This window comes from Gallinula chloropus (genome assembly GCF_964237585.1).
Source record: "Gallinula chloropus genome assembly, contig: HAP1_SCAFFOLD_636, whole genome shotgun sequence".
Taxonomy (NCBI): Eukaryota; Metazoa; Chordata; class Aves; order Gruiformes; family Rallidae; genus Gallinula; species Gallinula chloropus.
In genome coordinates, this window is record NW_028168588.1 from 10,001 (window position 1) to 21,721 (window position 11,721).

At 69.8% G+C, this 11,721-nt stretch overlaps 1 protein-coding gene across 1 annotated transcript in view; it reads right to left on the reverse strand.

Moving 5' to 3' along the window:
- Positions 1–9,254, reverse strand: part of RBCK1 (RANBP2-type and C3HC4-type zinc finger containing 1) — a gene marked incomplete at its 5' end in the record, with an annotated part of 17,120 nt that extends 7,866 nt beyond the window's left edge. Inside the window, 2 exons of the mRNA XM_084280773.1 lie at positions 8,859–9,032; positions 9,128–9,254. Of these exons, the coding sequence (XP_084136899.1) occupies positions 8,859–9,032; positions 9,128–9,254 (301 nt within the window). The remainder of the gene's footprint in view (positions 1–8,858; positions 9,033–9,127) is intronic.
- Positions 9,255–11,721: the final 2,467 nt, after the last annotated feature.

Below are 11,721 nucleotides of genomic sequence, written 5' to 3' on the forward strand. Positions count from 1 at the left end.
CAGGAGAGCAGAGCCCCCCCATGTGAGCAGAGCCCCCCCCATGAGAGCAGAGCCCCCCCAGGAGAGCAGAGCCCCCCCCATGAGAGTAGAGCCCCCCCAGGAGAGCAGAGCCCCCCAGGAGAGCAGAGCCCCCCCCCAGGAGAGCAGAGCCCCCCCCATGAGAGTAGAGCCCCCCCAGGAGAGCAGAGCCCCCCCCATGAGAGTAGAGCCCCCCCATGTGAGCAGAGCCCCCCCCATGAGAGCAGAGCCCCCCAGGAGAGCAGAGCCCCCCCCATGAGAGCAGAGCCCCCCCCAGGAGAGCAGAGCCCCCCAGGAGAGCAGAGCCCCCCCCAGGAGAGCAGAGCCCCCCCATGTGAGCAGAGCCCCCCCCATGAGAGCAGAGCCCCCCAGGAGAGCAGAGCCCCCCCCATGAGAGCAGAGCCCCCCCCAGGAGAGCAGAGCCCCCCCAGGAGAGCAGAGCCCCCCCCAGGAGAGCAGAGCCCCCCCATGTGAGCAGAGCCCCCCCAGGAGAGCAGAGCCCCCCCATGTGAGCAGAGCCCCCCAGGAGAGCAGAGCCCCCCCCATGAGAGCAGAGCCCCCCCAGGAGAGCAGAGCACCCCCCATGAGAGCAGAGCCCCCCCCATGAGAGCAGAGCCCCCCCAGGAGAGCAGAGCCCCCCCCATGAGAGTAGAGCCCCCCCAGGAGAGCAGAGCCCCCCCCATGAGAGTAGAGCCCCCCAGGAGAGCAGAGCCCCCCAGGAGAGCAGAGCCCCCCCCATGAGAGTAGAGCACCCCCCCCCATGAGAGCAGAGCCCCCCCATGTGAGCAGAGCCCCCCCCATGAGAGCAGAGCCCCCCCATGTGAGCAGAGCCCCCCCCATGAGAGCAGAGCCCCCCCATGAGAGCAGAGCCCCCCCCATGAGAGCAGAGCCCCCCCCAGGAGAGCAGAGCCCCCCCCATGAGAGCAGAGCCCCCCCCATGAGAGTAGAGCCCCCCCAGGAGAGCAGAGCCCCCCCCATGAGAGCAGAGCCCCCCCCATGAGAGTAGAGCCCCCCCATGAGAGCAGAGCCCCCCCCATGAGAGCAGAGCCCCCCAGGAGAGCAGAGCCCCCCCCATGAGAGTAGAGCCCCCCCAGGAGAGCAGAGCCCCCCCCATGAGAGCAGAGCCCCCCAGGAGAGCAGAGCCCCCCCCATGAGAGTAGAGCCCCCCCAGGAGAGCAGAGCCCCCCCCATGAGAGCAGAGCCCCCCAGGAGAGCAGAGCCCCCCCCATGAGAGCAGAGCCCCCCAGGAGAGCAGAGCCCCCCCCATGAGAGAGGACCCTTGGGGGAGCAGAGGCCCCCCCATGAGAGCAGACCCCTGGAAGAGGGGACCCCCCCCTCAATGAGAGCAGAGCCCCCCAGGAGAGCAGAGCCCCCCCATGATAGTAGACCCCTCTGGGAGAGCAGAGCCCCCCCATGAGAGCAGAGCCTGGGGACGTAGACCACCCCCCCATGAGAGTAGAGACCCCCCCCCCCCATGAGACTGGACTCCCTCCTGGGAGAGTAGACCCCTGGGACAGCAGACCCCCCCCCATGAGAGCAGAGCCCCCCCCCGTGAGAGCAGAGCCCCCCCCATGAGAGCAGATCCCCCCCCATGAGAGCAGAGCCCCCCCCCCACCGGGAGAGGGGACCCCCTGGGGGAGCAGAGCTCCCCCACCATGAGGGGAGACCCCCCCTCCCCATGATAGTAGACCCCTCTGGGAGAGCAGACCCCCTCAGGAAAACCCCCGCAGGAGGCCCCCAAGACCCCCCAAAGAGCCCCCCTAGAGCCCCCCAAGACACCCCAGGAACCCTCAAGACCACCCCAAGACCCCCCAGGAAACCCCAAGATCCCCCAGGAGCCCCCCAAGATCCCTCAGAAGCCCCCCAGGAACCCCAAGAGCCCCCCAAGAGCTCCCCCAGGCCCCCCAAGAGCCTCCAGGAGCCCCCCAAGACACCCCTGGCGCCCCAAGACCAACCAAGACCCCCCCAAGATCCCCCAGAAGCCCCCCAGGAACCGCAAGAGCCCCCCAAGAGCCCCCCCAGACCCCCCAAGAGCCACCCAAGACCCCCCAAGAGCCTCCAGGAGCCCCCCAAGACACCCCTGGCGCCCCAAGACCAACCAAGACCCCCCCCAGGAGCCCCCAAGATCCCCCAGAAGCCCCCCAGGAACCCCAAGAGCCCCCCCAGACCCCCCAAGAGCCACCCAAGACCCCCCAAGAGCCCCCAGGAGCCCCCCAAGACACCCCTGGTGCCCCAGGAGCTCCTCAAGACCCTCCAGGAGCTGCCCAAGACCCTCCAAGAGCCCCTCCAGAGACCCCCAGGAACCCCAAGAGACCCTCAAGAGCCCCCCAAGACCCCCTCCAGGAACCCCCCTGAAGGCCCCCCAAGAGCCCCCCCCAGGAGCCCCTCAAGACCCCCCAGGAGCCCCCCAAGACTCCCCAGAAGCCCCTCAGGAGCCCCCCCTGAGCCCCCTAGGAACCCCAAGAGCCTCCCAAGAGCCCCCCAAGAGCCCCCTCAGACCCTCCAAGAGCTGCCCAAGACCCCTCAGACCCCCCAAAAGCCCCCCCAGAGCCCCTCCAGGAACCCCAAGAGCACCCCCAGACCCCCCAGAAGCCCCCCCAAGAGCCGCACAGGAGTCCCCCAAGACCCCCCAAGAGCCCCCAGGAGCCTCCCAAGACCCCCCAAGAGCCCCCAGGAGCCCCCCAAGACCCCCCTGGCTCCCCAAGAGCCCCCAAAGACCCCCCCAGGACCCCCTAAGACCCCCCAGGAGCCCCCCCCAGCCCTGACCCCAGCGACGGCGGCGCTTGTCACGGCGCTGGCGGTGCCGGCATCAGCCCAGCCCCTCCCCAAACAACACCAGGGTGGGGGGCACAGCCCCCTCCTCACCCCAGCAGCCCCCAGCAGCCCCCTCCTCACCCCAGCAGCCCCCAGCAGCCCCCAACCCCCCCCCACACCCCCCAACGCCGGGAGCCGCCGGCACAAGACGACGCCGGAGCCGCGCTGGTGGGTTAAGGCTTTAATGAGGGCAGGACCCCCCCCAACGCCCCAGGGACCCCCCCCACACCACGGGGGTGCCCCAGCCAGACCCGGGGGAGGGTCCCAACAGACCTGGGGGGGTCCCAACCTCGCCCCCCACCCCTGGGCCACACGGCTCCAGCCCTGAGCGCAACACGGCGCCGCCGCGGTGGTGCCGGGGGGGCCCCGGCCCCCAGCACCCCTCCCGACCCCCATGGGTGCTCTGGGGGGGTCGCTGCCATGATGCCAGCCCCCTCCCCACGACGGAGCAAGGCTGAGCCCCCCCCCAGCTCCCCCCATGCACCCCCCAGCCCCAGAAGCCAACGGCACCAACCGCGGCCGCGCCGGCGCTTCACCGAAGCTCCGCGGCTGCGGGACGCCCCCGCTCCTCACCCCCTCCCCACGGGGGTCTTGGGGGGGTCGGGGGGCTCAGCTGGGACCCCACCCAGCGAGCGCTGACCCCAGACCCTCTCGAGGAGGGGGGGAGGGGGCTGGATGTGCCCCCCCCCCCCACCCCATTGGCACAGCGGTGCCGCCGCCGCGCTCACTGACGGCGAAGGACCCCGAGCTCTGCGCTGCCCCCCCCCAGCACCCCAGGGGTCCCTGAGCCCCCCGAGTGTCCCACCCCAGCCCGTGCCCCCCCCTCCAGCAGCTCGGGGTCGACCCCAGACCCCCCCAGCAGCTCAGGACGGACCCCAGACCCCCCACCCCAGCAGCTCTTCGCCCACCGAACGCTCCGGCGCCAACTGGGGCCTGGGCAAAGTTGGGGGGGGTGGGGGGTGGGTTTGGGGGGCACTGGGGGGGGTCTGGGGGGTGTGGGCAGGTCCCGGGGAGGGGGGGGCTAGCAGAATTCGGAGGACAGGTGGATGAAGTCATCCAGGGACCCCTGGGGGGCGTGGGGTGCTGCTGAGCCGTCCTCTCTCCGTCCCTGCGCCCGGCGGGGGGGTGGCGGCACCGGGGGAAAGAGAAGAGAAGGTTCTGGTCAGTGGGACCCCCCCCTCGACCCCCCCCCCACCCCCCCAGAGTCCCCACGGGGCTGGGGTACCCCCCCCCCCCAACACCCCCGGGGTGTCCCCACCCTGCCTGACCCCCTGCAGATGCAGCCCTGGGGTGGGGGTTCCCATGGGAACCCCCCCGGTTTGGTGAGTGGCAGAGCTGGGACCCCCCCTCAAATTCCCCCCCGAGTCCCCACAGTGCTGGGGGGACCCCCCAGGGTGTCTCCCAACACCTTGCAGCCCTGGGGTGGGGGTTCCCATAGGACCCCCCAGTTCAGGCAGTGGCAGAGCTGGGACCCCCCTTAAATTCCCCCCTGAGTCCCCACAGTGCTGGGGGAACCCCCCCCCAATACAGCTGCAGCCCTGGGGTGGGGGTTCCCATGGGAGCCCCCCAGTTTGGTGAGTGGCAGAGCCGAGACCCCCCCCTCATTCCCCCCCAATACAGCCCCAGGGTGCCCCCCCCACAATACAGCCGCAGCCCTGGGGTGGGGGTTCCCATGGGAGCCCCCCCAGTTCAGGCAGTGGCAGAGCTGGGACCCCCCCCCAAATTCCCCCCCGAGTCCCCACAGTGCTGGGGTGCCCCCCCTGGGGTACCCCCCAACCCCCTGCAGCCCTGGGCTGGGGGTTCCCATGGGAGCCCCCCCAGTTTGGTGAGTGGCGGAGCTGAGACCCCCCCCCAAATTCCCCCACTGAGTCCCACGATGCCAGGGTGCCCCCCCCCAATACAGCTGCAGCCCTGGGGTGGGGGTTCCCATAGGACCCCCCTGGTTTGGTCAGTAGGACCCCCCCCCAATGCCCCCCTGAGTCCCCACAGTGCCCCCCCCGCCAGACCCCTGCAGCTGCAGCCCTGGGGTGGGGGTTCCCATGGGAGCCCCCCAGTTCAGCCAGTGCCAGAGCTGGGACCCCCCCTCAAATTCCCCCCTGAGTCCCCACAGTGACGGGGTGCCCCCCCTGGGTGACCCCCCAAACTCCTGCAGCCCTGGGGTGGGGGTTCCCATGGGAGCCCCCCCAGTTTGGTGAGTGGCAGAGCCGAGCCCCCCCCTCAATCCCCCCCAAGTCCCTCAGTGACTGGGGTGCCCCACCCAATACAGCCACAGCCCTGGGGTGGGGGTTCCCATAGGACCCCCCTGGTTTGGTCAGTAGGACCCCCCCAATGCCCCCCCGAGTCCCCACAGTGCCCCCCCTGCCTGACCCCTGCAGCTGCAGCCCTGGGGTGGGGGTTCCCATGGGCCCCCCCCCCAGTTTGGTGAGTGGTGGAACTGGGACCCCCCCTAATCCCCCCCGAGTTCCCACAGTGCTGGGGCGCTGGGGTGCCTCCCCTGGGGTACCCCCCCAACCCCCTGCAGCCCTGGGGTGGTGGTTCCCATGGGAGCCCCCCCAGTTCAGTCAGTGCCAGAGCTGGGATCCCCCCCCAAATCCCCCCTGAGTCCCACGGTGCCAGGGTGCCCCCCCCCACCCAATACAGCCGCAGCCCTGGGGTGGGGGTTCCCATGGGAACCCCCCCAGTTTGGTGAGTGGCAGAGCCAAGACCCCCCCCTAAATTCCCCCACTGAGTCCCACGATGCCAGGGTGCCCCCCAAACTCCTGCAGCCCTGGGGTGGGGGTTCCCATGGGAGCCCCCCCAGTTCAGCCAGTGGCGGAGGTGGAACCCCCCCCAATCCCCCTCCGAGTACCCCCAGTGCCGGGGTGCCCCCCCGGGGTGCCCCCCCAACCCCCAACACAGCCACAGCCCCGGGGTGGGGGGGTCCCATGAGAGACCCCCCCCTGCATCACCAGGGAATGGATTCTGGGCGGGTCCAGGAGCTTTTGGGGCGCAGGGAGCCCCCTCCCCAAACCCCCCCACCCCCCCAGTGCCATCCAGCCCCCCCAGTGCCATCCAGCCCCCTCAAACCCCCCCAATCCCACCCAAACCCCTCCTGTGCCATCCATCCCCCCCAGTGCCACCCACCCCAGCCCATCTCCCAGGCCCAGCACATGATGCTCAACCCCCCAGCCGGGTCCTGGAGCTTTTGGGGCGCAGGGAGCCCCCTCCCCAAACCCCCCCACCCCCCCAGTGCCATCCAGCCCCTCCTCAATTTCATCCAACCCCCTCAAGCCCCCCAGTGCCACCCACCCCTCCCCATCTCCCAGGCCCAGCACACGATGCCCAACCCCCTGGCCGGGTCCTGGAGCTCTGGGTGCGCAGGGAGCCCCCTCCCCAAAGCCCCCCCCAAACCTCCCCAGTGCCATCCAGCGCCCCCAGTGCCAACCATGCTCCCCCATCCCCCCCAATGCCACCCACCCCACCCCATCTCCCAGCAGCAGCACAGGATGCTCAACCCCCCAGCCGGGTCCTGGAGCTTTTGGGGCGCAAGGAGCCCCCTCCCCAAAGCCCCCCCAACCCCCCCCAGTGCCATCCAACCCCCTCAACTCCCCCCCAGTGCCACCCAAACCCCTCCTGTGCCATCCAGCCCCTCCAGTGCCACCCACCCCAGCCCATCTCCCAGGCCCAGCACACGATGCTCAACCCCCGTCCGGGTCCTGGAGCTTTTGGGGCGCAAGGAGCCCCCTCCCCAAGTCCCCCAAACCCCCCCAGTGCCATCCAACCCCCTCAAACCCCCCCAGTGTCACCTACCCCACCCACCCACCCCATCTCCCAGGCCCAGCACACGATGCTCAACCCCTCAGCCGGGTCCTGGGGCTTTTGGGGCGCAAGGAGCCCCCTCCCCAAAACCCCCCTAAACCCCCTCAGTGCCACCCACCCCACCCAAACCACCCCAGTGCCACCCAGCCCCCCCAGTACCACCCACCCCAGCCCATCTCCCAGGCCCAGCACACGATGCCCAACCCCTCAGCCGGGTCCTGGAGCTCTGGGTGCGCAGGGAGCCCCCTCCCCAAAGCCCCCCCAACCCCCCCCAGTGCCATCCAACCGCCTCAAACCCCCCCAGTGCCACCCACCCCACCCACCCCAGCCCATCTCCCAGGCCCAGCACACAATGCCCAACCCCTCAGCTGGGTCCTGGAGCTCTTGGTGCGCAGGGAGCCCCCTCCCCAAGTCCCCCAATCCCCCCAGTGCCATCCAACCCCCTCAAGCCCCCCCGGTGCCATCCATCCCCCCCAGTGCCACCCACCCCAGCCCATCTCCCAGGCCCAGCACACGATGCCCAACCCCCTGGCCGGGTCCTGGAGCTCTTGGTGCGCAAGGAGCCCCCTCCCCAAGCCCCCCCAACCCCCCCCAGTGCCATCCAACCGCCTCAAACCCCCAGTGCCACCCACCCCACCCACCCCAGCCCATCTCCCAGGCCCAGCACACGATGCCCAACCCCTCAGCCGGGTCCTGGAGCTCTTGGTGCGCAAGGAGCCCCCTCCCCAAAGCCCCCCAATACCCCCCCAGTGCCACCCACCCCACCCAAACCACCCCAGTGCCACCCAGCCCCCCCAGTACCACCCCACCCACCCCATCTCCCAGGCCCAGCACACGATGCCCAACCCCCTGGCCGGGTCCTGGAGCTCTTGGTGCGCAGGGAGCCCCCTCCCCAAGCCCCCCCAAACCCCCCCAGAGCCATCCAATCCCCTCAAACCCCCCAGTGCCACCAAAGCCCCCCAGTGCCACCCACCCCACCCACCCACCCCATCTCCCAGGCCCAGCACACGATGCCCAACCCCTCAGCCGGGTCCTGGAGCTCTTGGTGCGCAGGGAGCCCCCTCCCCAAAGCCCCCCAACCCCCCCAGAGCCATCCAGCCCCTTCTCAATGCCATCCAACCCCCTCAAACTCCCCCAGTGCCACCAAAGCCCCCAGTGCCACCCACCCCACCCACCCCACCCCATCTCCCAGGCCCAGCACACAATGCCCAACCCCCCAGCCGGGTCCTGGAGCTTTTGGGGCGCAGGGAGCCCCCTCCCCAAGCCCCCCCAGACCCTCCCAGTGCCATCCAGCCCCCCCAGTGCCACCCACCCCAGCCCATCTCCCAGGCCCAGCACACGATGCCCAACACCCCAGCCGGGTCCTGGGTCTTTTGGGGTGCATGGAGCCCCCTCCCCAAACCCCCCCAAACCCCCCCAGAGCCATCCAACCCCCTCAAACCCCCCCAGTGCCACCAAAGCCCCCCAGTGCCACCCACCCCACCCACCCCACCCCATCTCCCAGGCCCAGCACACGATGCTCAACCCCCCGGCCGGGTCCTGGAGCTTTTGGTGCGCAAGGAGCCCCCTCCCCAAGCCCCCCCAGTGCCATCCAGCCCCCCCAGTGCCACCCACCCCAGCCCATCTCCCTGGCCCAGCACACGACACCTGCACCGCACCAGCACCCCAACCCCCCAGCCGGGTCCTGGAGCTTTTGGGGCGCAAGGAGACCCCTCCCCAAAGCCCCCCCAAACCCCCCCAGTGCCATCCAACCCCCTGAAACCCCCCCAGTGCCACCAAAGCCCCCCAGTGCCACCCACCCCACCCACCCCAGCCCATCTCCCAGGCCCAGCACATGATGCTCAACCCCCCAGCCGGGTCCTGGAGCTTTTGGGGCGCAAGGAGCCCCCTCCCCAAGCCCCCCCAAACCCCCCCAGTGCCATCCAGCCCCCCCCATCCCCCCAGTACCACCCACCCCAGCCCATCTCCCAGGCCCAGCACACGATGCCCAACCCCCCAGCCGGGTCCTGGAGCTTTTGGGACACAAGAAGCCCCCTCCCCAAACCCCCCCAAACCCTCCCAGTGCCATCCAGCCCCTCCAGTGCCACCCACCCCAGCCCATCTCCCAGTCCCAGCACACGACACCCGCACTCTGCTGGTGCCCCAACCCCCTGGCCGGGTCCTGGAGCTCTTGGTGCGCAGGGAGCCCCCTCCCCAAGCCCCCCCAAACCCCCCCAACCCCCCCGTACCTGCTGGTACTGCCGGATGCCCTCCTGCTCCTGGCGCATCCTCCAGCGCTCGGTCTCGTCGGGCTGGTGGCCGCCGGGCACCACGTAGTCGTCGGGCCGCGCGGCGCTGCACATCTCGCAGCCCGGCCGCGTCGGCTTGTTGATGAAGGTGCAGGTGGGGCAGGACCAGCCGGGCTGGGGGGCACAGGGGGGGCACAGGGGGGGGGGGTTAGGGCTGGGGAAGGGGGCTGGGGTGGGGATTTTGGGGTGGTGGGGTGGGGGGTACGTACCGGTGTGGGTGAGGCAGGCTGGGGGTGCTGGGGGGTGGGTGGGCGCTCGGGTCGCCGAGCTGCAGCGTGTCCAGGTGGTGGCTCATCCCCTCCACGTCTGGGCGCCGGGGGGGAGTGGGGCTCCAGCCTGTGGGGACATGGGGATGAGGGATGCTGGCACTGGCATGGCACTGGCATGGGCACTGGCATGGCACTGGCATGGGCACTGGCACTGGCACTGGCATGGCACCGGCATGGCACCGGCATGGCACTGGCATGGCATTGGCATGGGCACTGGCATGGGCACTGGCATGGGCACTGGCACCAGCACAGCCACTGGCATGGGCACTGGCACTGGCATGGGCACTGGCATGGCATTGGCATGGGCACCGGCACAGCACCGGCACAGCCACTGTCATGGGCACTGGCATGGCATTGGCACTGGTACGGGCACCGGCACGTGCATTGGCATGGGCACTGTCATGGCACTGGCACCAGCACAGCCACTGGCATGGGCACTGGCATGGGCACTGGCATTGGCACCAGCACGGCACTGGCATGGCCACTGGCATGGGCCCTGGCATGGCACTGCCACTTGCATGGCACTAGCATGGGCACCAGCACAGGCATTGGCATGGGCACTGGCGTGGCATTGGCACTAGCATGGGAACCGGCACGGCACCAACACGGGCATTGGCACTGCCATGGCATTGGCACTGGTATGGGCACCGGCATGGGCACCGGCACAGCATTAGCATGGGCACTGGCATGGCACCACCACAGCACTGCCATGGGCACCGGCATCAGCATGGCACAGGCACAGCACTGGCACCAGCATGGCACTGGCATGGCACTGGCACAGGTATCAGCATGGCACAGGCATAGCACCGGCACCGGCATGCCACCAGCATGGCACTGGCATGGGCACCAGCACAGCACTGGCACAGCACCAGCATGGCACAGGCATGGGCACTGCCATGGCACTGGCATTGGCATTGCACCAGCATGGCACCAGCATGGGCATTGGCACGGCACCGGCATGGGCAAAGGCACAGGCACCAGTGCAGCCCCATCATGGCACTGGCACGGTCCTGGCACAGCACCAGTATGGGCACTGGCACAGGCATCAGCATGGCACCAGCATGGCACCTTTGTGGGCACTGGCATGAGCACTGGCATTGGCATCGCCATCGCCACTGGCATGGGCACCAGCACGGCACCAGCATGGCACCATCAAGGCCACTGGCACAGCACCGACATGGCACGGGCATGAGCACTGTCATGGGCAACGGCTTGGGCACTGGCACGGCACTGGCACAGCACTGGCAAGGCACTGGCACGAGCACTGGCATGGCACAGGCATGGCACTGGCATGGCACAGGCAAGGGCACAGGCAGGGGCACCAGCATGGGCAAAGGCACAGGCACCAGCACAGCCCCATCATGGCACTGGCATGGGCACTGGCACAGCACTAGCACAGCACCAGCATGACACTGGCATTGGCACTGGCACAGGCACTGGCACGGGCATTGGCATGGCACCAGCATGGCACCAGCACAGTACCAGCATGGCACTGGCACAGCACCAGCATGGCACCAGCACGGGCACTGGCATGGCACAGACACAGCACTGGTAAGGCACTGGCATGGCACTGGCATCAGCATGGGTACCAGTGTGGCACTGGCACAGGCAGCACCAGCATGGGCACCAGCACAGTACCAGCACAGCACCAGCCTGGCACTGGTATGGTACCGGCACGGCACCGGCCTGGCCCTGGCACAGCACCGGCACCAGCACAGGCCACCGCCACGTGCCAAGGGGCCCTGGGCAGAGCCTGCACCGCGCAACCACCGGCTGCCCGGGGAAGACACCCGGCAAGGAACCCCCTCCCCACCCCCAACACCCCCCAGCCACCCCAGCACCACAGAGCCACCACCACCCCCTCAGCCACCCCAGCACAGCGGAGGCACCAGTGACACCCCAGGCACTACCAACACCCCTCAGCCACCCCGGCACAGCGGAGGCACTGGTGACACCACCACCACCACCCCATCACTGGCCACCCCAACACCCTCTCAGCCACCCCAGCACCACAGTACCACCGGCAACACCCCACCACTGGTCTCCCCAACACCCCTCAGCCACCCCGGCACCACAGAGCCACCACCACCCCCTCAGCCACCCCGGCACAGCGGAGGCACCGGTGACACCCCAGGCACTACCAACACCCCCTCAGCCACACCAGCACGGCAGAGGCACCCGTGACACCCCACCACCAGCCACCCCAACACCCTCTCAGCCACTCCAGCACCACAGAACCACCAGCAACACCCCACCACTGGCCTCCCCAACACCCCTCAGCCACCCCGGCACAGCGGAGGCACCGGTGACACCCCAGGCACTACCAACACCCCCTCAGCCACTCCAGCACCACAGAGGCACCGGTAACAACCCCCCACCACCCCACCACTGGCCTCCCCAACACCCCTCAGCCACCCCAGCGCTACAGAACCACCAGCAACACCCCACCAGCAGCCTCCCCACCACCCCCCTCAACCACCCCAGCCCCCCAGAGCCGCCACCACCCCCCTCCCCTCCCCTCCCCTCCCCTCCCC